The sequence below is a fragment of the Lytechinus variegatus genome, chromosome 4 (genome assembly GCF_018143015.1).
Source record: "Lytechinus variegatus isolate NC3 chromosome 4, Lvar_3.0, whole genome shotgun sequence".
NCBI classification, from domain to species: Eukaryota; Metazoa; Echinodermata; class Echinoidea; order Temnopleuroida; family Toxopneustidae; genus Lytechinus; species Lytechinus variegatus.
Genome location: NC_054743.1, coordinates 61,725,047 through 61,751,927, shown reverse-complemented (window position 1 = coordinate 61,751,927; position 26,881 = coordinate 61,725,047). Strand labels below are relative to the sequence as shown.

Here is a 26,881-nt window from a genome sequence, read left to right as displayed (position 1 = left end):
AATTGAAATTATGTATCCCATCCAATATTATGTAATGATTTTGAAATATAATATAATATAACATGGTAGTGGGTATGAAATGGAACATGGTACTAGTTGGTCCGCGAATCTGTGACACAACATTAACTTGCAAGACAAACATATTTTGTTAAGATACCAATTCCAGTGTACTGTTATCCTTGCCCTATGTGTTTCTTTGTGGTTACAAGAGTACATACATGTAGCACATCATCATCATCAAAATATTGGAAATTATGTATATCAACCAAGATAATTCATGTACATCATAATATTTATCATCATCATCATCATCGTCATCATCATCATCATCTTCATCATCATCATCATCATCCATCGTCATCATCATCATCATCATCCTTGTCATCAAGATTATAAATGTTCAAGATTAATAATGCAGGAGAAAACAGGAAACCATGACTGTCGCCAGAATCTGTGTTTTATGGGGTTTGATCGAGGAATGAGAAAGAATCTTTGAAGGGATGAGAAAGAGCCTAGGATGCAGACGACCAAGTAAAACCCGAGACATTTTGCACGTGTATCTCATCACAATCAATCATCATCATCATCACCACCATCATCAAGATTAGCATCATCATCATCATCACTATGTCATCATAATAATCATAATCATCATATATGAAGATAATCAACATGATCATCAAAATCAGGACCATCACCACCAGTGAACAGGATATCTGGTGGTTTCTGCTGACCACTAATTTACCTAGTAAACTCATGGAACAGTGAATCCTCTGGTACCAAGATGCTAAATACAGGATCAAACTGGTAGACGATTTAGCCTTTAATCCCTTGACTACTAGATCTCTTCTTCCCTAAGAGTTCCTACTTGTACAACAATGCCCATAAATACAACCTGTGGGTTTTAAGAGATTCTCGAGTTCAGTCAAGACACTATTTGGTCCTCCTTGGCGTGTCACTGGGCGTGTCCATGTTCGTGTCCAGCCATTATTACGATTGTTTGTCCACTTCATCCTCCAGCATCTGATTGATCTCTCTCTCCCACTCCTCGTTCTGCTCCTCCCCAACGACCTCATAATCCTGCGACAGGAGACAAATGGGAGATAGTTCAAAGGTCATAAAAGATCACAAAAGGGACACTCAAAGATCTACAGACTTTAAGTTACGGTAAGGATATAAATAATCACTGTGAATCATCAAATTCTTCTCATATTTAAGAACATCATTTAAAAAGAAATTGCAATCCAATGTCCTCGTACCTCAGACACATTTGCTCTACGACGGCCGTACGGCAAATCAAAAACAGCCGTTTTATTCATTTTTATTCAAACCACCTAGTAAACTGGTAGAAAAAATGTTTAAACGGCTGTTTTCGACTCGCCGTACAGCAACCATAGAGCAACCATAGAGCAAATGTGACCGAGGTATCACACTCAAACGATAAGAATTCATGCCTGAAACTCTTCAGATGGCAATATTGGTGCAGTCCCATTATACATGTACAAATTATCTGGGTGCAGCACACGCAACCTTTTGAACAAGTGGAATGCCTCTGGCCGTCTCACCTGCATCACGCGGTTCAATATAGCAGCAGTGCTGACTTTGAATACTACTCTAACTCGCACAAGATGTTCAGTGATACATGGTTACTCTTATGTCCACTTTTTATGAACTAGACCAATAAACTTACAGAGATATGATGGTTATTCAACAAAAAACCCCAACATGGCCAAAGTTCATTGACCTTACATGACCTTTGACCTTGATCATGTGACCTGAAACTCGAACAGGAAGTTCAGTGATACTTGATTACTCTTATGTACAAGTTTCATGAATCAGATCCATAAACTTTCAAAGTTATGATGGTAATTCAACCTATACACCCAATTCGGCCAAAGTTAATTGACCTTTGACCTTGGTCATGTGACCTGAAATGCGCACAGGATGTTCAGTGATACTTGATTAACCTTATGTCCAAGTTTCATGAATCAGATCCATAAACTTTCAAAGTTATGATGGGAATTCAACAGATATCCCCAATTCGGCCAAAGTTCATTGACCCTAAATGACCTTTGACCTTGGTCATGTGACGTGAAACTCATGCAGGATGTTCAGTGATAATTGATTAACCTTATGTCCAAGTTTCATGAACTAGGTCCATATATTTTCTAAGTTATGATGACATTTCAAAAACTTAACCTCAGGTTAAGATTTCGATGTTGATTCCTCCAACATGGTCTAAGTTCATTGACCCTAAATGACCTTTGACCTTGGTCATGTGACATGAAACTCTAATAGGATGTTCGGTAATACTTGATTAACCTTATAGCCAAGTTTTATTAACTAGGTCCATATACTTTCTAAGTTATGACATCATTTCAAAAACTTAACCTCAGGTTAAGATTTGATGTTGACGCCGCCGTCGTAAAAGCGGCGCCTATAGTCTCACTCTGCTTCGCAGGTGAGACAAAAATCGAATCAATCTGTTATCACTTTACTGATTCCATTGGTTATCAGCAAACTCCAATTCTTGGTGGATAACAGGAAGCCTTTCTTTATCACTTGGAGATGGTTTATTGCTTTGTTCAAATTAAGAGCCAGCCACTTATAATCCATTATTTAAAAAATAAGCATGTTTTAAGGGCAAATTCCAGATCAGTCTTTACAACATAAGCATGATTTCAGTGCAAATTCCTAATTTTGTTTGGTGTCACACATGTCCGCACGTGGATGTCACGTGACTTATCCAGCCAATCAAAACATCTACCCTGCAAGGTACTGTGCATACAGCACCTTGACAGAGTATACATAAGGCCTGCTTATACAAACTTTGACCAAGGGTAGTGTAGATCAAACAGCGATGAGCCTAACTTGATAGAAGGCCAAATGGATCCAGCCAATGTGGTGAATATAAACCATTTTAAATTTGAGTTAAATGTTTTGAGGGCACAGCCACAGTGGTAGTTCGATGATAAACTGCCTTATTATACAGTAGTTAGGGGTCACAACTTTTGTATTTAAGCATCAAGGAAAGAATAAGGAGCTGCTGCTATATATATTAAATATCTGTGGTGGTATGTGCATGGAGCTACATGTATTTCTCCATGTACTCAGTGTTGTAACAGGGGACACCTCTGAGCTAAGTATTGATGGAATAAGTGGAATTCTTTTGAAGGAAACTAGATCCACTCTCCCCGTTTCAGAAGAGGAAACGCCGGATAAAATTGTTTTCCTGTCGTTTCATCCAAACTGGCCACAGTCCAAATACTCAATGAAATTGAAACAAGCTTTTGAAAAGCTTCTGTTTAAGAAATTGAATTAAGTGTCTGCATGGTGGAGTATCGAGAGAGAGGGGTAGAGGGAGAGAGAGAATGAGAGAGAGAGGGATGAAACTCCAATATAATTTTTTTTACCAAAAATGAGTCAAAAGTCAACAGTCGTGGGGGGGGTAGGGGGTGAGTTTCATGAAAGAACTTGCAGGACATTTTATCCGACAAAATCTGTGTTATCTGGCAGTTACCATTGTAACATTGCGTCTCAGCCAATCAAAATCAACAAAACCGGTCAGATGCGACAACTTGTCGAACGACAAATGTTGATTGATGATCCTTGGTTTTGATTTTATTTCCCCTTTTCTTCTTCTCTTCTTCATGATGATGAAGATGAAAGTTTACCTCTTTTCTTTTTGGATGAAGGGTTCTCCTTTCACTGAAGCAACATGAGAAACATGCCAAAAAGACAAGTGCATTTCAAGATTCCACTTATTCCACCACTTCATAATCATAACATAACAAGTTCTTCAAGAACGGTTGATTCCATGCACTCTACATACAGACAATGTTTGTTTTTGTTCCAAAGGATAGTTATTCCAAAAGAGACAAATTCCATTTAATACCAGGATGATTATTAAAGCCTAGGGTTCATTAATCTGAACATTTGTGGCATTATTTGGAAGATTTCTTATTCTGAAAATTCATTAATCCAAGGAGAAAAAAAGATTTGTAATTTCAAAGGTTGATTAATCACAAAAACAAACTATTTGTACAAAAATAATGAACCACACTTCATTTTTGGACTATTGAACCATCGGAATATCAAGAAATCGCTTAGTTTTCAGATTTACAAATCTTTGGAATACTGGACATTTCATTTTCAGAATAAAAAATTGTTTGGATTAAACAATCCTTCAGACTAATAGACCTTTGGATTACTAAACTTTCAGAGTATTCAAACCTTCAGAATGACAAACTTTCGGAATAACGAGCTGTAACCATTAACATTATTCATAGCTATTCTCAAGGTAGTATCAAATCACACAGGGCCCTTTTGTTTTGCAGCAGTGTGCCTTGCAGGAGGAAGAATTCAGCCAATAATATTCCTGAATATCAGTTTTATGTATTCCAGGCCTTACATATCAATATTTTAAAGTCTATACCTCTTTTCTATACTGTAGTAACTGCTTATGTTAAACAGAACTAATAGGATTTTTTTAATGGACAAAAATATAAAAATAAAAATGAGAGGGACATCAAGGCTAATAATAATAAATAGGCCATCCAAGTCCACAGCCTTTAAATTCAATGCTTGAACAGTAATAAAACAAACCATAAATAAAAGCAACTGAAGTGAAACTTTACTTCTTCCCTTCAATCCACATCCTCAATGCACATAATTATGCTGATCATTATCATTCTTTACATTCATGCTTTGCTAATTCACCTCTAGCTCAGCTTTGGCCTCGAGCAACATTGTAAAGGGGAATAGATATAAGCCACTGGACTCCTGCCCAATGGAGAGCCAGTTTGTGTAGATTTATTTGTGTCCTGAAATACAACACAGTCATTAATGATAAGTCCTTGAGAGTTTGTGATGTTGACACCACAATATGGTCAAATTTCATTCACCCAACATTAACCCTAACCTTATGGCGTTTCATCAACATATTTGTCCGACAAGTTGTCAGATCTGACATCTTTCCTTGATTCGGATTGACTGAGAAGCACTGTAACTATGGCAACTGTTGGATAAAATGGGACTTATCAGAGAAAATGTCTGACATGTCCTTTCATGAAATGCTCCCCAGAACTGGCGACACTTGGATTACCCTAATGTCCAAGTTTCATGAAATTCATCATTACACTTTTAAAGTTATTTAAAAAAAAATTAGCCTTGGTTAAGATTTGATGTTGACGGCACTGCCGCCATCAGAAAAGGGGTGCCTATGTCTTGTTTCTGCTATGCATGCAAGACAAAACTAGAACTTTGACGCTTCCAAAGGACACAGATGCCACCACGTGACGCGATCAGAAATTCCTTCAATAATGATTGTGCAGAATCCAATACGCATATATAATGAGCTGTTACTTTTGACCTGCAGACTCCGAATTCAAACTTAGCCTATATTTTGGTGTCATCTACCCACACACAAACAATTTTAAAAATCCATTCAATATTTTTCGAGTTATTGGGCGGAAACCAACTCGCATATTTATTATTCAATGAGCTTTAACCTTTGACCTGTAGACTCCGAATTCGAAATTAGCCTGTACTTTGGTGTCATCTACCTACACACCAATTTTTTTAAAATCCATTAAATATTTTTTGAGTTATTGTGCGGAAACCAACTCACATATTTAAAGGACAAGTCCACCCCAACAAAAACTTTATTTGAATAAAAAGAGAAAAATCCAACAAGCATAATGCTGAAAATTTCATCAAAATCGAATGTAAAATAAGAAAGTTATGATATTTTAAAGTTTTGCTTCATTTCACAAAACAGTTACCGGTATATGCACATCGCAGTTGGTATGCAAATGAAGGAACTGATGACATCACTCACTCACTATTTCTTTTGTATTTTATTATATGAAATATTTTGATTTTCTTGTCATTGGCATGTGAAATGAAGTTTCATTCCTCCCTGAACACATGGAATTCCATTATTTCAACATTTTATGGTTCAGGCAAGGAGGTCCCAATTGTCAAATTCGTAAAAATTGAAATATTGCATAATTCAAACAATAAAAAGCAAAAGAAATAGTGAGTGACATCATCAACTCTCTCATTTGGATGTAACTGACTCGTTCCTATTTAACTATTTTGTGAAAAATATGCGAAACTTTGAAATGTCATTACTTTCTTATTTTACATCCGATTTTGATGAAATTTTCCTCATTTTGCTTGTCTGATTTTTCTCTATTGATTCAAATTAACATTTTTCTGAGGTGGACTTGACCTTTAATGAGCTGTAACCTTTGACTTGCAGACTCCGAATTTGAACTTGGCCTGTATATTGGTGCCCGGGGGGGCCACTTCCATTCACGAGTGGATACCATGCGCGACCATGGGGTCTCGAAAAGCACCCTAAACACGTAATTTCCATATTCTGAAAATGCACCCCTTAACAAGTATTGGCGTGTGAAACCCTACCCTTAACAAGTATTGGAAACAAAACGATACTCTTGGCAAGTATTCCCTGAAATGAACCCCTAAACAAGTACAGGTTGTCGGCTTTACCTTATTTGGTTTAGTACGACCCCACCTTCTACACCTCGCGCAAATCGGACTCTAAACACGTAGTGTTGGGGCAAAAAGGACATCCTTATAAAACATTTTAATTTTGTTTTATCATCCACGCTAATTCGACCCTAAACACGTAATTTTACTAGCGAAATAGATACCCTTTTTTCATTATTTTTGTGTTTTTGACACCCTTTTCACGTTACGTACGTAACGTGCCCTATCGTGAAAAGGACATCCTTTTTACGTGTTTTTTTGGTCGCGCATGGTATCCACTCGTCAATGTAAGTGGCCCCCCCGGGTATTGGTGTCATCTACCTACACACTAAAATATTTAATATCCATTAAATATTTTTCAAGTTATTGCATGGAAACCAACTCGCAAATTTAATGAGCTGTGACCTTTGAAATGCGGACTCCGAATTAGAACTTAGCCTGTACCTACACACCCAGAATTTTTAAAATCCATTAAATATTTTTTAGTTATTGCGCGGTAACCAACTTGAATATTCAATGAGCTGTGACCTTTGACCTGCGGAGTCAGTGCGGACTCTGAATTCGACCTAAGCCTGTACTTTGATGTCATCTACCTACACACAAATTTTTTTTAAAATCCAGTAAATATTTTCGAGTTATTGAGCGGAAACCAAATGTGGGGACGGACGAACAGGGGCAATGCCCCTTCGGACTTCGTCTGCGGGGGCATAAAATTTTATTCTGAGATATTTTTACATTACCAATCTCATGCATGAAATGAAACAAGAAGAATAATTCTTGAATAAGGTCAAATTATGTACGAATGACAAATGACTAACATTTTATGCATTTCATATGGCAATATTGCCCCCCTTTTGTTCTTTCTCTGCAAGAGAATGGATGTTAATTTCTTTCTCATGGGTCTCATCCTTATTCACCTTTTAAGTAAGAAGTTAAAGCCTGTCTAAAGCTTTAGCAAAGGGTCAATACTAGTAATGTATCATCTAATGTATTACAAAAAAGTAGTGGTCTTTAGATATTTTTTCAGCCACTAGAATCCACATTTAGTATCTATTATATCCTACAAAAATCAAATCATGTATGTTGATTGGTTTGAATAGCATCATGTGACCAAACATATTCCCATTATTTTGTGATGTTGAAAATGAAATGGCCACTGAAAAAAATTGCTATTTCGTGATTTCAATGATGGAATAGTGCACTATTCTATCACTGACGTCACAGATCATGACGCCACAAGCACATAGCGTTCTGCGCACTAAGCGCGTGGCTTTAGGAAAAGTAGGTCAGTAAGCGCAGTGGATTATCTTGGTTCAGATTAATGATGTCTGTCTTGAAAGAGTAACCTCGACTAAATTTCTTGGGTTAATAATTGATGAGAAATTGAACTGGAAACTTCATGTAAATCATCTCTGCAAACTGTTGTAAAAAAATACTGGTGTTATATACAAGTTGAGGTCAGTTTTCCCTAAAGAAATTTTATTTATATTATATTCCTCATCAATTGTTCCTTACTTAAACTACGGTGTGCTTGCCTGGGGCAACTCACTTAAAACGCAATTGCAAAAATTATTCATTGTTCAGAAGAGAGCTATTAGAAGTATATGTAATGTCAGTTATCGTGCCCATACAAATGTTTTATTTCATGAGAATCACTTATTGAAAGTGGAAGATATTTACTTTATGCAGCTAGGATCTCTTATGTATGATTTTGATTCAGGAAGTCTCCCTTCAGCCCTGGCACTGATATTTAAGAAAAATAGTCAAGTACACAATTACAATACTAGACAATCTTCCACTCTCCATATATCTCGTGCAAGAACAAAGTTCACTTTGGGCACTCTAGTTTGCACTGGACCCAGGTTTTGGAATGCACTTAACCCTGACATAACACATGCTGTCAGTTCTACAGTGTTTAAACGAAAATTAAAATCTTATTTACTGAGTAACTATGGAAGTGATTCGTAAAGCCTATTTTTGTGTGTGTTATTTATTAGTTAATGCTAATTTATCAATACGTTTCATCCCCCCTTTCCCGGGCCTGGCTGGTCCCTGTCCTCATGTCCCCCTTGTTTTGTCCCTTTTGTACATAAAATAATGTGTCCCTTCTCTCCCCGCATCTTTCTTTAGTTATCATATTATATTATATTATATTGCCTTTTCTGTGTTGTTTATCTAATGTTCTTTTAATTCGTAATGAGGAACCTTAATTTACAAGCAATGCTTCACTTAGGTCTCCTCATCTTCCTTAAAATTATTTCTTTTCTGTCTTAAGCTGTATAATGTATTTAAAAAAACAATGTTTTGCATACTCAGTTTTTATGTATAACTATGTTTTATCATGGACTCTGCTTATTTCATACATGTACACACTTGTATGTTTGTCATGTATTCAAACTCAAAGTTGGAAGACAAATAAAATGAACTGAACTGAAAAAAGATGAACTATGAGTACAGGGACTAGATTATCAAGATCTATATTGTTCTAACTTATTAAAGTAAGATATAAAACAAATATACCAGGCCTTTATTTCGAAATTATAGAGGGATAATTCATTCTCGGTTGTAGTTGACAAAAATTTCGCCCCTCGGGAAAAATAGTAATGCCAGTCCAACCTCGAATGAGTAATTCCCCCTACATGTATACTTACTCGAAGCCTGGTATATTTGTTTATTACCCTCTGTCGGTAATTTCTTTTTTTTAATTCTTATTGAAAAATAATCCTTTGAATAGTTACTGTAAAAACAATCTAGTTATTGGGTATTAAGACAGCTAAAGACAGCAACCAGATTATATCTTGAATTGTCAACCCATTCCATGTTTGAAAAGGGATTTATATAAACAAGACAAAAGTGGCAGATGTTTTTTTTTTAATCGGGCACCTGGGTCCCATAATACAAAGGTTAACGATTGATCATAAGCTTGATTTTCACGATTGATTGTACATTGCAGTCAATGGAATCAATCGTAGAAAAATGTTCTACGATCCTTGCTAAGTTTTGTGTTACGGATCCCTGATCTACATGTAAGTACACTTTGATGTTTATCATTAAATTTATCAAATGAAATACATTTTCATTTACCATATCCTTCACATCATAAAATGCACGGGGGGGGGGGGGGGGGGGTACCAAAACTAAAGATATGTTGTCATTACATTCATGTTAAAAAATAATAGTTGTGTCATTTGATAGTGGATGGAGAAATATAATTTTGCTGTAGTTCATTTTGATTATGATGCATATTTAAATCATACATTGTTGTATTATTATTTATGTTATGTATAATCATAGCATTTTACATGTATGTTGTGTCATGTTTTATAGGGTTAAAAGATATTTTGAAATAAACATGATTTGGTGAATTCTTATTGATTCAATCAAATATTTGTGAACTTCATACTTAAAAAGTCAATTTTAATTGACTTCAAAATAATCAATACTACCGTGGATAAGTCTTATCTTAAAAGGGATTTATATAAACAAGACAAAAATGGCAGATGTTTTTTTCCAATCGGGCACCTGGGTCCCATAATACAAAGGTATTTTGTTACCATAGATAAGTCTTATCCACGGTAGTATTGATTATCTTAAAGTCAATATTTAATTTTGTATTTAGTGTACATGTATATACATTTGTGTAACAGTGTTTATATCTATAGATACAATTTTATAGAATTTTGCTGATCATCTTACTCTATTTGTATCATATTACCCCTGTATAGAATAAAGTTTTGATAGGGGGTCTACATTTTACAAGCTCTGCTTTTTAGTAGGCCCCTCCACTTGTTTTCATTTCATTGCTACGTTTCAATCCTGCATATGTTATGCATTTTTTTTATTGTAAACATGATTTATTACGAAATGTACTTTGATGATTGTTGAATATGAATATATCAATAAATAAATAAATAAAATAAACAAAACTATAGATAGGCTTTAAAGGTATTTTGTTACTTCTAATTGATGTTGTAATTCAAGACATGATTCGTATTTCAAAGATATGATTCAGTCTTTGGACGGTCTGTTCTTGTATCTATTTATATAGCTGTTAGAAGAAGAAAATCTTAACATATAAAGAAAGCAGTGGATGATGAACTTCTTCTGTCTCAAATAAAAAATATTCCCTTTACATGATTCTTTATTTCAATATCAAAGCTATGTAAATTCAATCTGTAATTCGCTTGAAAAATAATATATTTTTGCTGTGAGTGTAATTTGAGCATTATACCACCAGGCACTATAGTGTCCTTGGCTTTCTTTATGTCAAAGTACAGTGACTCTACAATATGAAATCCAACCTCTGACTTAGAATGCTAAAAAAATAAAAGAATAAATAAATGTTCAATTTTTATGTAAACTATGATCAACAAGCTGACAGGTACCATATACATGCAAATTTTCACTGGAAAGACTGCTACTTGCATATGTTTCCCTGCAAAAAATCCTTGTTGGATCATGTTCTTTGTATACATGTATTAGGGCCTTAGTCCAGGATAGAAGAGGCATAACCTTGTTTTTTTATATATACAATATTTTTTGATGGTTTCTTGTCAATTCGAGGGTGCTGATTACGAATCTGGATGATGCCACTCGTGTAACCTTGAGCATTTTCCGCAAATTGGCAAAATCCAATATGGCCGCCAAAATATGCAAATTACCCATGAAAATCATAAAATTGTCCGCACATTGGCTGTGAAATGCATGAAATTGTGTGGCAGGAGTGAAATACAATCTTAAAAAATAATTTTTGACAAAATATTTATTTCCTGATATTCAAAATGGCCGCCATAGGCCATTGTTTACACTATCATGTACAATATGAATAGGGAAAACTAATTTTCACAAAAATGAGCACTAAACTGCAAAAAATCGCGATGTATGAACGAAGTAATATATGCAAGTCATCATTATTAACGAGATATATCATTTATAATGTCATATATGAGAACATTGCTGTATTTTGATATCTAAAATAGCCGCCACTGGCCCAAACAGTATTGCGTACAATGGCAATGGGGGCAAAAAAATCACAAGAGTAATCACTAAAATGCTTATTATGAAGATTAAACAGGTGGAATACTGACTATAAACATAATTATTAACGAAATATATTATTAATATGCCATGTATGTGGTGAATGTTGTATTTTGATATTCAAAATGGCTGCCAAATACCCTAAAAATATTATGCACAATGAGAAATGGGAGAAAAGAAATCACAAGACTGAGCGCTAAAATGCATATATATGTGATAAATTAATTGGATACTGTCTAAAAACGTATTTTCTAACGAAATATATCATTCAGGTTTCAAGTTTGTGTTAAATACTGTATTTCGACTTTCAAAATGGCCGCCATCGACATGAACTGTATTATGTACAATGCAAAGTGGGAAACCAATATTCACAGGAGTGAGCACCATAAATGCACGAATTAGTGATCTACATGTATGAGTAAAATATTGTCTGAAAGCATAATTTCTATTAAGATATATCATTTATTCTGCCAGTTAGGTGAGAAATACGGTTATTTTAAAGTCAAATGGCCGCTACAGTCCCTTACGGTATTATGCACAATATGAATGGGAACAAATCATTTCAACAGAATTTGGCTTTGCTTGGTCAAATGGTGATGTATGAGTGGAATGTTGTTTGAAAACATGATTTATAACAAAATATGTTATATTTTATGTAATGTAGGTGATAAATACTGTATTTCAACATTCAAAATGACTGCCATATGCCCTTTTTGTGAACATTATTTGTCTCCACCCAAATTGTATATTATACGATAAGTGCCTATGGTGGCCATTTTTAATTTAAAAATGTAGCATTTATCACTTTAATTACACAACATTATGATAATATCTCGTTAGAAACTATGGTTTTAGACAATAATTCACACTTACATCACAATTCACAATTATATGCAATATTTAGAGTCAAGCAAAACCAAATTCTGTCAAAATTATATGTCCCATGTTACAATGTACACAATAATTTTAGGACCTACATGTATGGCAGCCATTTTGGATTTCAAAGTACAGCATTTATTACCTCCACCATGTCCACGACCAATATGTGATGGTTTTAGTTAGAAATTATGTTTAAGACAATATCTCTACTCGTACATCACAGTTATATGCATTTTATGATTCTCACTCTTGTGAAAATTAGTTTCCCTGTTTGCATGTTACATAATTTAGTTATCGGGCTTGTAGAGGTTATTTTGAATGTCAAAATACATTATTTATCACCTATATGGAAGAAGAAATGTGATGATTAAAAAAAATGTTTTCAAATAACGTTTTACTCATACAACAGGATTATATGGATGTCATAGTCAAGCATATCCAAATTCTTACAATATTATATGTCCCAATTCACATTGTAGATAACACTGTTAGGGCCTATTTTGAATTTCATAATACAGTATTTATCTCCTGCATGACAAAAGAAATGATATGTCTTGCTATAAAACATGTTGTCAGACAATATTTTACTCATAGATCACAATTATATGCATTTTACGTTTCTTACTCGTGTGAAAATTAGTTTCTCCATTCGCATTGTACATGATGAATAGGGGCTTTGGCGGCCATTTTGAATTTCAAAATACATTTATCACATGAATGGCATATTTACAATGATGTTTTAGTCAGTATTCCACTCGTTTATCTTAATAATATGCATTTTAATGCTCAATCTTGTCATTTTTTGGCCCCGGCCATATATTGTGGGGCCATTGTACATAATACTCTTTGGGCCAGTGGCGGCTATTTTTGATATCAAAATACAGCAATGTTCCCATATTTGACATAATAAATAATATATCTCATTAGTAATGATGATTTACATATATTACTTCGTTCATACATCGCGATTTTTGCAGTTTAGTGCTCATTTTTGTGAAAATTAGTTTTCCCTATTCATATTGTACATGATAGTTTATACAATGGACTATGGCGGCCATTTTAAATATCAGCAAAAAAAAGATATTTTGTCAAAAAATATTTTTTTAAATTGTTTTTCACTCCTGCCACACAATTTCATGCATTTCACAGCCATTGTGCGGACAATTTTATGATTTTCATGGGTAATTTGCATATTTTGGCGGCCATATTGGATTTTGCCAATTTGCAGAAAATGCTCAAGGTTACACGAGTGGCATCATCCAGATTCGTAATCAGCACCCTCGAATTGACAAGAAACCATCAAAAAATATTGTATATATAAAAAAACAAGGTTAGGTCAATTTTCTATGGGGCCTATCCTGGACTACCTGGATATATTCCTTATGTAGATGAACTTTGGTTAGTTAACCATGAATAAATTTGGAACAGGTGTACACATTCACATGATATTAATATTTCTAGATCATACTACAAACAGAGTCAGCGTTTTCATAGTGTACAGGAATATCATTTCTACCGTTTACATCAACTGAAAATATTTCAGTGGTGTAATGAGGTAAAACTTTTGCTGGATGTGCTTTGAATAAGGTGCTTTGCAATATTTCTGAAATCAAATGAGCAAAAAAAAAAAAATGATTACAAAACAAAGTGAATCATGAACCACGAGTCTCGCCTGATTTTGTGATAGATAAAATATGCACTATGATCTTTTGACCCCTAGATGACCTTTGACCTTATCATCCTCATGAATACATGTGGTATTACTCATGGAATATAAGTGTAAACACAATTGATGAAGAAACAAATAAAAAATGTGGGCAAGTTGACCAAAAAGTTTACCTTTTTACCCCATCATTCTCAACAACACGATCATTTGAACGAAGTGTGATCAAAATTGATGTTAGCGCATGCGTGCAGGTGTTAAATGGGCATTAGTGTAATTAATTACTTATTGAGAGGTTACTTTCCATTTTAACAAGTAGGTAATTAAATAACAAAGGGATCAGATAATTGTAGCTAAGTATTTTTGACAATTTTTTAGGTGTGTCAAATCATGGGCCAGTGAAATATTGAAATAGAAAATGTCAAATTTTTGTGGGAGATTTGAAAGTGGTCGCTTTTCAATCACTTTGGGGGACAAGTTGTACGTGTACTGCAATGAGAGTGAAAATACCTGTGACTCTAGCCATTAGTCAAGATTTTGCATCCGATGTGATGTTTACTGATATATAAGATGCTGAGCAACTGAGAGAGGCCAACTGAAATACCCAAGCCACATACGCTGAATTGGATTTCTTTTGTACGTTATAGTTCTTCTTCCCATATAAGCACTGGCGTATCGAGGGGGGGGGGGGGGCACAGCCAGCCCGTGCCCCCCCTTTTGAGAAGCAAAATTAGAATTTGTAATGTAAAAATGCCGTTAAAACAGAAGTGTGCCCCGGCCCCTTGTGAAAGTGGAGACCTTTTATCATTTATTCTTGTTTAAGAACATTTTTTTTGCTTGTCAAATTTTCCTCTGAAAAATATGGCCCCCCCTCGGAAAATCTTGGATATAAGTATCAGCGAATTCATGTGAAATGCCATACTGACACCTGGCTAGTTTACCCGACATACTTCACAAATAGCTGATTGAACCACACTAGAGCATGCTATCATGCAACAGCCCTTTCACAGCAAATTGTGAGCATGTAAATTCAGTTTCCCAAAGTTAAATTTCTGATCACCATTCATAAATTCGTGTATCTACTGGTAGAAGAAAACAAAGCGCAGTAATTACTGGCAAATATCAATTCTTTAGTGGTATGCATTTTGCCACGCTGAGGTATAGTGATCTTAAGAGGGCGCTATGCCAGTTTATGTTAAATCTTTGTATACAAAACAATAGCATAGCTGTCACTGGATAGCAAATCCAGTGTTAAATGCTACTGGATTTCCTCTAAAATGTCCCTGGATACCAAATCCCTTTCTCGTTTTAAATGCTACTGGGTTTCCTCTAAAATTTTTAGAACGTGGTGTAAACACCTTTTGTGCTTATGAAAATGTACACCTGAATGTTTCCAAAGTATGCATTTGTAATTAAGTATCCCCGAGGGCTTCCGACATTATTTGAGGTCCTAATCTCCGCCTCTTTTCCTTGGATCTAAATTTCACTCATTGGTTAAGGCTAAATGGGGTGTTGTCTTTGTAGGATGTGCAGCTCCTCTTGTTTTATACAATAGGAGCTCTGATTGGACACACACTAGTAGAGTTGCTCTCAGATTGATTAAAATGTAACTGTCTATGTGATAGGTAATTTTAGGTTAGGCGATCTTAGGATCGGACCAACTAACGTCGCGCTTAAATTGGTTATGGCTGTAATGGCCCTTGTGATTGGAAAGTGTTTTAGGGACTTCTCGCTGTGTGAGAATGAACAGGGCCCCATCTTACAAAGAGCTACGATTGATCCGATCAATCGTAACGCTATGGAAATCCATCAGTGTCATAGTTTTTTTTCTACAGGAAATGTGCACAATGTCCTTTGTAGACAAAGAGAAACACAGTGAATAAAAAAAAAAAATGAATGCATGAATATACATCATACTTGGAAAACCTTTTGAACAAACATGCATAATAGATGTTGACATTGCTGGCCGTCCATAGTTGTGATTGATTGGATCAATCATAACTCTTTGTAAGACGGGGCCCAGGCATATAGAAGGCGAGTGAGTGCTCCTCACAGAGCCTGGTCAGATTATTTTTGTTCTTCGCTTAGGAAGGATGTGCACCTTCTAGTTGGTCTCCGGATTTGTGGCTCGCCAAGCATTCAGAGAAAGACATTTCTTGTATTTACGAAGATTAATTTTTGACAATCGTCAGAACACTGATATATCAATCTTTTTGAAGAGATCTGATAAATAAAATAGACTTCAACTGGAATGAACTAGTTCTTCTCTTTATTTTTGTCGCCACTGTAGAGTACCCCTCCAAATCCATTTTGTCTTTTGTGAAAATATGGTGCGGGGAAGATTACAAGCACCAGCTAGTTGAACCCTTCAAACCAACACTACCAGTGCAATAGTAGTGTAATATGGATTTATGTGTGCCCGATGCAAGCACATACAGCTCGCACAAAGGAACTGGCACAGTATAGAATTTGACATTTGACACCAATCTATCAATTTTTATATAGGGGGTTGTCCAAATTGTTAAGCAATACTGTGTCCATTGCAGACCTCTGCACTCACTGAGAAATAAATAGGGTGATTTTAATTTCAGTGTTGACCTTATGGCATTGGTGTTAGGTTAATTTTTACATGAGTATAACACCAAACAAAAAATTAAGAATTAAAGATGGTGCTGAAAAGTCACTCACTAGGTGTTGAGCTGTCAATATTATGATTTGTGTAGACTTAGAATAGGTTTTGGAGCCAAGAAACACAATCCAAATTGTGCTTGCAACATGGACACCGGACTTGACATCACTGGCACATAGAGCAAGAATATGTACACCTACACCCATCCACATAGCTACTCACACTATGCATATTAGCATCATCAGTGTGGGTTGTTCAAAGCTGGCTGTTTTGCATACTCATGAATAATTCATGTCATGCATCTTAAACAGGAAACAAAAGGCCTGATCACTGAAGTTTCTTGATCACACAGTCTCTCATGTTCTCTCTTTATTCCCAGCTAGCTTTGTTTCAGCCACTGGAAACAAACTGAGGCTCTACCAAAAGGCTTATGTCACCTATGTTATTATCTATGTCTGTTACTGTGATTGCTTTGAACAACACCACTGACCTTGTGCAACAATTTCTACTGTTTCCAGGCGTGACTCCAAGATTTTTCTGAGGGGGCACGTTTTGTCCCAAATATTTGACAAGGCCCCTCACCAAAAAAAAAGAAAGAGAAAAAAAGGTCAACATTCATTTTACAGGGTCCTGAAATCTGCGCCTGGTTTCCAGCCTACATATATCTTTCTAATCAGTAGTCCAACAACACCGCTTAGATCATCTTGTGCAATACTGCCCTCTTTGACAAATGGATGTAACATTTCACCCCAAAATGAGTTTTTTATGTGTTTACATTACACAAATTTATTTCTTCTTCTATTAAAGACAAAGTTCATACTTTTTCTAATAAAATATGATTAGTCAACAATCATGCTCATGTATTGGTGTCTACATAAATGACAGATACATTTTAGTCTTTTTTATAGGAAATTTTTAATGTTACTTTCTTCATTTTGTGAAAGAAGGGCAGTAAAGTTTTAGCGATATCCCTCAGTGTTCATAATTTTAACATCAATTTACCTGAAGCTCTTGCTGGAGCTCTTTTTCCCATTCCGGGACGTCCTCTTCTCCTCCCTCTTCACCTGAGATTGAAATGAATTAAAAAGAAAGAATATTACATGACAAATCAATGTACATTGTAACTAGTAAAATTATTGATACTGGTTGAAAAGAGTTCAAATTCTTATATGTAAAGTGTTGTGTAGGTTTCACGATACACCATGCATATATTCAACACAGCCCCATATACGGTGTCCTCAATATTTTTCATTTTTTGTTATATAAATTTATATATATTTGTCACCCCATCTGTTTTCTTTATTTATTATAATGTCTTGCAATGTAATTTAATATAATGTAATTTAATGTAATATTATGCAACGTAATGCGATATCATTTATTATGCTCTTAATACTCCTTATACATGTATTATGTTAAGATATGTTAAGCACTTAGAAACTATTGTAATAAGCGCTATATAAATGTACATTATTATTATTATAATAATTTCTAATTCACTTTTGTTTGTTTATTTCATATGTTCTAAATTGTAAAGCACTTTGATATGGATTTCATGAAAAGCCCTATATCGGACTAGGTTATTATTAGTATATTAAATGTATCTTTAGTTGGCAATTGTTAGTCCTGAAAAAGACCACTCAAACTAGAGTCTGGGTGGTCCATTTTGAGACCAACAATTGCACAAGAAAGATACATGGTGTACTGTGGAACCTACTATACTTTTCTCCTTTGCCATGGAAACCTTAAGAAGTTAAAGGTAAACCATCCGTTGACAAAAAGCAGATAAACGTTTTTCAAAATAAACAGTGAGATAATTAAGATGACTCAAGCCAAGTCAAACTTCCTTTTTTTTCTCTCGCCTTATATTTTTTTTTTTGGGGGGGTAAGAGGAAAGGGTACAAAATACAGACCCTTTTTGTCCATTCCTAGCTGTTCCATGCCCTTCATCAGATCATCTTCATCCAATTCAGAGTTGAAAGCATCGCTGATGAACTCTGACCCTGGTGGACTGTCAGGCGTTTCCATATCCAGCTGATCTTCTTCGGACTTGGTGGGTTTGGCAGGAGCACTGGGGGTGCCCTTCACATCAATAGGAGGAGTCTTGTCTTAAAGAGAAAAAAAAACACAATATGATGATAATTATGATATTATCAGATGAAGTTATACAGCACTGTTTCCATAGGTTTACTTCAGCTTGTTATGTGTGCTTCCTTAGAAATGAAAACTGCCTGAACGATTTCTTTTGCCAGTTGGAACTCCAGTCTCCATTCTCATACGCTTGTCAAAACGTAGCGATTAAAAGGACGGTCCGGGCTGAAAATATTTATATCAGAATAAATAGAGTAAAATTCACAGAGCAAAATGCTGAAAATTTCATCAAAATCGGATAACAAATAACAAGGTTTTTTTAATTTTAAAGTTTATCAATATCTTGTGAAAACAGTTATTTGCACATCATCATGAATATTCATTAGGTGGTCTGACGATGTCACATCCCCACTTTCTTTTTTCTTATGCTTTCACATGAAATCATAATTGTTTCATTTTTTCCATACATGTGTAAAATGATGTGTCTCCATTATGATGAAATAAGCTGCGGCAATAAATAACTAATGCACTTAATCAGTTGTCAATTCAATTGTTTTAGTTCTTGGTAGAATTTTGAAAAAACCTCATTTGATATAACAAAATACAAAAGAACAAGTGGGGATGTGACATCACCAGCCCACCTAATGAATATCCATGACGACATGCCTAGAACTGTTTCATCAGAATAATGCAAATCTTTAAAATTCAATAACTTTGTTATTTCTTATCCGATTTTGATCAAATTTTCAGCATTTTGCTCTGTGAATTTTACTCTCTTTAATTAGATATAAATATCTCCAGCCTGGACAATTCCTTTAAGTGGTCCTGAAAAGGACCAACATACATGTATGCCCACGAAAGAATACACGGTGTTCCATGAAACACACTGCACTCTTTTTCTTCCTCACCATGGAAACCTTGAGAAGTTACATCTTCAATGTTTATTCCTCATAAAAAAATCATAAACACATAAAATTCAAATTTACCAAAGCAAGAATTTCCTCTTCTTATACACACAATCATACTAGATTTTCCAAAGCTAAAACACATACTTATTCCTTTCTGCGTGTGATGTACAAAAGAAAAGTTATGACTTACCACCTTTTAGCGATGAACCTTCATCTGATGAATGTGAAGCAGAACCGGTCCCGTTACTTCTTCTCCTTTCATCACCTTTAAAAAGAAATATTGAATTAATTAAATTTATCACCAAATCTCACAGTCCAGTATGTATGTAGATGAAACATTACATCACATACATAGCTAATAGAATAAGAACATGCCATTCAAGGTTAGTCCAAGATAAACAATATTATATCCTATATAAATTAAATCCTGTATGCTGATTGGTTTAAATAGCATCATGTGACCAAACATATTCTCACTATTTTGTGATGATGTTAGAGAAGATCCTTTGTGAACAAAGACTTTGACCGAACTGATATTCCTTGATGAGACTGCTATGGACTTCCCATTAATGCATTTTATAATAAGAGCAAGGACCAAATTATGAGTTTCTCTAACTCACCTGATTTTGATGCTAATGATGTTAGCTGTGAAGACTGCTTGATAAGGGAAACACGGTAGAAGTAATTCCTCCAGAAGTTCTCTTCTGTTATCCTGCAAATAAATTCAGTCAAAGGACCATTGGCTTTTAAAGAAGATAAATGACCATTATGACATATTTTGATTTGATAACAGCATTTTTTGACCAAGAATAGACAAAGTGTCATGAAACAATAATTTGATACCCCCCAAATACTCTGTCTTTAATATCTGGTGTTTCCTCACAATTTGAGTATGCCACATTACCATTTATGCAGACATGTTGACATACCCAACCATTACATGAACTTAAAAGTCTCTAAGAATTTTTTTAGTAAATCTATCAAGCTTAGTACAATTACATACTTTTGGTAATACCTTATGTCACTATTCTTACTTTGTCAAATTATATATTTGTTTTTACTTTGTTAACATTTTTCCATTCTTTTAAATACCTACTTCATCAAGTTTTCAATAAAAAAAATCACACTTACATGTAATCTTTATTTCAATTCACTTGTTACACTTTCTATATTTTATTCCACTTTTCATACTATATGTATGAATACATGAAAGCTCCCCCCAAAGAAAAAAACAAAAAACAAAGTTAATCTAGCCACACCTCTTATAATACCAATGTACCAAAGGATAGGCCCATCAATTCCCAGAGCGTCTCTTCGGCTTCGAGCTATTAGTGATGATAATCACTAATAAATACCTACTGTCTTTACCTATAGTTGAACAGATATGACAAACTTACTTCTTTGGAACCAGAGCAAATCTCATCTTTTGGAGATTAGGATCCTCTTGTAGGGTTGCCATGGCGATAGGATGGATGGTATTGTAGTCAAAATGGAACTGGACGCCAGCCGGAGGATTCCTCATGAAATTCCTCTTGTCCTAGAAAATACAGACAATGAAACAATATGAGAAGAGCAAGAAAGAAACAAAAGAAAAAAATGTGGAATGAACAATTTACGATCAAAATAATATGTATACCAGGGGCGGTATTCTGAACATTGTCTTTTCTCCATATTTTATCTTTTCTCAGAGATATGACAAAATTGGTATTCTGGTGGATGTCATAACTTTTGTCACAAAAATTGTCATAAATTTCGTTTCTTCTCTTTAACGCGCAACCAAAATACTCCGCTTTAAATACGCGTAACCCTTTTATACAAGCGAAAGATATGACAAAATTTATGACGGGGGGTAGCAGTCATATGTTTTGTCATATCTTTTAGTACCAAATATCTTGATACCCTGCCGACTGAATAACAAGCATATAATGATATTATTTAGATTAGATTGTGGTATTAGTTTCACTCATCATCGATGACAATTTTCAATATTATATTTTCATGCTACAATTAGTTAGGCCCTACATATTAATTACTTCTTTTTTTCTCGGTTTTCCTTCTTATTCTACTTCACTTTTAAAATCCTTCACAGCTCCGTCTCTCTTTGTAATTAAGCGCATCCATATTCGCGTAGTTGCGCGAAGCCAACAACTGTATTGGGGATACGCCCTACATGTCACGGGGCCTTCCTATTGGCTAGATTGGCTTCCACTGGGAACTAACCATGATTTTGATTGGTTTGCTTCAGAAAAGATGGGCGGGAACTTATAGAGATATGACAGGGAAAAGACAATGTTTAGAATACCGATTTGTGACAATCATAGCGGTGTCACATCTCGGAGAGAAATTACAAAATTTATGACAAAAGTTATGACAGTGTTCCAGAATACCACCCCAGGCTTTGAGGAAGTTAGCAAGAATTTTTGTCTGTGGTTGGACTGGCAATTACTATTTGCAATATTGTCAGTACAACCAAGGGTGAATAATTCTCTTTATATCCTATACAAATTAAATCACGTACAAAAAAAGTTGTACATGTATGCTGATTGGTTTTAATAGCATCATGCAACCAAACATGATCTCATTATTTTGGGGATAATGTTGAAAATCAAACGCCCACTGAAGAAAAACTAATATTCTGTACGTCAATGATGGAATGGTGCATCATTGACGTCACTTATCGCGCAGTCTCTCAGCACAGGCACAGATCCGCTGCGTGTGTAGCTTCAGGAAAAGTAAGTTAGTCAGTGCAGTGCACTATCTTTATTTTGGTTCTTATAAAAAAAAGATGAACAGATAATTACAGATTAGAAAAAGATGAAGATCTGGTGTTCTAACTTTTCCTTGAGGTCTTCGCACCTCAGGAGTACCTCCAGTCCAATCTCGGACAAATAATTCCTGCTAGATACCTACTCAAAGCCTGGTATATTTGTATACCATACTTTTGAAATAATGGCCTGGAATCCTCTTTTTTAGTAAGTTAGAACAACAAATCTTTACAATCTAGTCCTCGTAGTTCATCCCCCATCTGGGCCCCATTGCACAGAAGTTACTATCACAGTAACTTTGCAATCCAATGGTAACCATGATAATGATGCTCATCAGCCAATCAGAATCAAGAATTTCAGGGAAGTTACCATTGAATTGCAAAGATACAATACCACTTTTGTGAAACAAAGCCCTGGAACCAAAATCGAGATAACGCATTGCGCTTGCAGATCCCGGTCCCGTTACTTGCGCTGACTTTAACTTAGGTTCCTACATACCTGTGATAAAGCAAGAATCTGTTCTTTCATCTGTTCTTCTTCATTGTACCCAACCCATGGAGGTACAGCTGCCTCTGATCTCTTGGAATGCTTCTCCTTTACAAACTTCTGCTGTTCCCTTGTAAACTCTCCTACTATCGTCTATTGAAACATGACACAATTCAAGACTAAAATCAAAATGTGATCAAAATCCATTCATTTTCGTTAACTATCATGGACCTCTTTTGGGTTTCTATTTCCTTTTGAATATGATCAAATATTGTTTATTTTTTACACTTGGAGCCAACTTTCTGAAACATTGCAAAAAAAACGAATGATGGTATAAAATGGAAATTTAGATGGGGAATTTCTTTCCAAATACACATGCAAATTCCTTTCCAGTTATCTCAGGTGATGGTTCGTGTAGGCTCTACTACACTTCACTACTGCTCACGTTCGGTCAGGTGTAGCAGTAGTGAAGTGTAGTGGAGCCTACACGAACCATCACCTGAGGTACTTTCCAGTAAAAGTTTTCTCAAGAGTATTATCCGGGCAAGGATATCACCCCTAGATGTGAAGAATCAAGAGAGTGGCAGCATACTATCTTCAAGTTCGCTATTGATTCCTAACAAAAGCATTAAGAGAGTACATTGACGCTGCCAAGAAAGGGGAAACCAAATACTACACTGTATATAAGAAAAACCTGACAAGGGTATGTTTGCAGCTAATCATTCTTTCAAGTATTCAAACTTCATGTTATTCCCTTCTCATTATTTATTTTTCTCAGTCAACAAAATAATGAAAATATGCATATTTAGCAGACTCTAGAAAACTTTGAAAATGAAATCAAAATCATAATTCAGGGACCAATATTTTGTGTAAGAGTATTTATATATCTTACTTATGTCTTGGGAGCGGCATGTGTGGGGGCTCATGCCTTTGGGCAACAGTGATGTATTTCGCTTTTGTGCCCCCTGACCCACATGCCGCATTACTTTGCATGTTAATGTACTGTAAATTTTCATGTGTATGTACTTTTTTATATTGGTCAAATAAATAATAATAATAATAATAATAACCAACAAGAAGCAAGAGAGCTGGACCCTGATTTACAAAGGCTCAAAAAAATAAAATGTTTACTTCCACATTATTATAGGCCTATTTCATTAATCTTAAAGTTTTAGTTAGCGTAGGTACCTGTTCTTCAACTGTCTTCTGGATCATGTTAGCTGTCTTAGATGCAGTATCAGAAACCTTCTTGAATAAAAAGCCTGTATAAAAACAAGGAAAGTGACAAAAATAAACACTTTACACTGACTTATAAAGGCAAAAGAATGTAAGCTGATAAGCATAACAAGTGGAGTGCCTCTGGCAGTCTCGCCTGCAATACGCCATTCAATAGAGCAACAGTACTGACTTTGAAAAACAACTATTAATAGTTGTTTTAAAAAAACCCACAATTCATATGATAATAAAATACTAAATTGATTGACCCTGGATGACCTTTGACATTGGTCATGTGACCTGAATCTTGAGCAGGATGTTCAACGATATTAGATTACTCTAATGTTTAAGTTTCATTAACTACATTGTAGATCTATAAACTTTCATGAATGATGGCAATTCAGCAAATACCTACAACATGACCCTAATTGACCTTTGACCTTGGTCATGTGACCTAAAACTTGAACAGGATGTTTGCTTATACTTGATTGCTCTTATATATATCCAAGTTTCATTAACTAGATCTATAAATGTTCAAAGTTAAGATGGCAATTCAACAAATATCCCCCTCAAAGCTAAGTTCATTGACCCTAAATGACCTTTGACTTTGGTCATGTGACCTGAAACTCACAAAGGATGTTCACTAATACTTGGTCTAATTTTCATGAACTAGGCCCATATACATTCTAATTATGATGGCATTTCAAAAACTTAACCTTCGGTTAGGATTTTGATGTTGATTCCCTCAACATGGTCGAAGTTCATTGACCCTAAATGATCTTTGCCAGAACAAAAACAAAAAATAAAAAAATGTGGTCAAAAGCTGCAAGTATTTATGCACTTAATATTGCCAATTTATGTTAAGTTCCCTAATTCCATTTGACCAAAAGCTTCAATGACCAATCACTGTCAAAGTCATGCAAAAAATTACATTGGGTCTCACTGCAATTTCATCCCGATAATGCTCAAAAGAGCCCTCGAAAATGAAAATTCAAAAATGGAAATAGTAAAAAAAAATGATGAAATCCAGGCATTTAAAATGCAGCCTATTTCCATGTTCTCATGAAGAAATCTTTAATTGTGAGTCAAGTGAATGGACAGCAGAAATCTGTTTAGAATTTTTTAAACATCTTTTGACTTTTTGAAATTCCTCCAGTGGAACAAGACAAACGTAGTCTGGTGGAACAACCAACAGAGACAGACATGACTGAAGCTTTCGGTCTAACTGTGAATGGGTGTGCAGACATGGGGCACCACTTTTTCCAATCTGAAAATGACTATTAATGCGTTTCATTCTTGTCTAAGTTTACTGATATTTCTCAAGATCTACACTGTAGAATTTATTTCTCTTAATTCATGAGTTTTGGCATTCTTAGTTAAAGGACAAGTCCACCTCACAGAATCCACAGGCATAGCACTGAAAATTTCATCAAAATTGGATGGAAAATAAGAGTTATGATATTTTTAAGTTTCGCTTAATTTGCACATCCTTGTCGGTATGCAAATGAGTAGACTGATGACATCATCCATGATCCACTATTTCTTTTGTATTTTATTATATAAAATACTGAATCTTCTAAATTTCACCTCATTGTCAAGTGAAAGAAAGATTAATTCCTCCCTGAACATGTGGAATTAACAATAATTTAATACTACATGTATATGGGTCAATCAAGTTGGCCCTTGTCAAATCTGTAAAAATTGTATAATTCAGACAATAAAAAACAAAAGAAATAAGGTCATCGTCAACTCTCTCCTTTTCATGTCGCTAAGTTGTGCATATAATTAAATGTTTTTTGAAAAATAAGCAAAATTTTAAAATGTCATAACTTTCTTATTCTACATTCGATTTTGATCAAATTTTCAGCACTATGCTAGTTCCATTTTTCTCCATTTACCGTATTCAAATCAACATTTTTCTGGGATGGACTTGACCTTTAAAGTTAAACATGGTCATGCAACATTTAACCATGTCAACTGGAAATTTTTGCAGAATTTCAAAGAAATTCATGTTTAATCTGAGAATATGCAATACTATTTTTAATGATATTAGGGCTATTCACTGTTTTGTTTTGGAATAGCAAAATATTTTTGGATGTCACCATTCAAATCAAAGTTTTAATTTTATCAAACTCACTGCCAAAACTATATGCAGAATTCAATGCTGCCTCTGCAGCCTCAGCTGCTTCTTCTTTTGTCATTTTGGTCAAGCCACCAAGTGCAGGTGTTCCTTTGTCTTCAGTTTTTGTTCCGTCATTCGCTTTCGTGTCGACCGATTCTTTGTCGTTGTTGTCATCGCCACTCGGGTGCTCCTCTGGCTCGATAGCGGAACCTTGCCCTTGGTCCCCCGTATCTGCTGGCGTTGCAATACGAGGAGCCGTTTCTTCCAAAGCTGGAGTATCGTCCTCGTTTCGGTCGCGGTCTTTGACTTTGGGTCCAGTTTCACCTCCTCCATCATCTTGTTTACTGACTTTGTTTTCCGATATTTTGTTATCAGGCTTTCCGCCCCACCAGCTACTCAACATATCCATATTTTTCTAATTTAACACTCAAAATGATGAGAAGGGCCGTGAAATTCGCTACGAAATAGAGACAAGTGTCGTGAATCTTGTTGTTTTCATTTCTTACGATTCACTTCCGGTCTAAAACAAATAATATTTTAAAAATAAAATTTATCATATTCTTATAGTTT

The 26,881-nt window shown here is 35.1% G+C and overlaps 1 protein-coding gene across 1 annotated transcript; it reads right to left on the bottom strand.

Annotated features, from left to right (window-relative positions):
- Positions 1-56: 56 nt before the first annotated feature.
- On the bottom strand, positions 57-26,824 carry LOC121414452 (synapse-associated protein 1-like). The gene is made up of 9 exons (XM_041607632.1): positions 26,327-26,824; positions 24,163-24,236; positions 22,987-23,127; positions 21,121-21,260; positions 20,344-20,435; positions 19,914-19,988; positions 18,638-18,832; positions 17,727-17,788; positions 57-1,080 (listed from the first exon to the last, which is right to left on the bottom strand). The coding sequence occupies exons 1-9, from the start codon at positions 26,718-26,720 to the stop codon at positions 991-993; spliced, it is 1,263 nt and encodes a 420-aa protein (XP_041463566.1). The 5' UTR covers positions 26,721-26,824; the 3' UTR covers positions 57-990.
- Positions 26,825-26,881: the final 57 nt, after the last annotated feature.

Coding starts and splice junctions, on each gene's coding strand:
- LOC121414452 (XM_041607632.1), bottom strand. CDS start 26,720: ATGGATATGTTGAGTAGCTGGTGGGGCGGAAAGCCTGATAACAAAATA. Junction 23,128..24,162: donor AGAAGACAGTTGAAGAACAG/GTACCTACGCTA, acceptor ATGTTTCAATAG/ACGATAGTAGGAGAGTTTAC. Junction 18,833..19,913: donor AGGTTCATCGCTAAAAGGTG/GTAAGTCATAAC, acceptor TTTCTCTTTAAG/ACAAGACTCCTCCTATTGAT.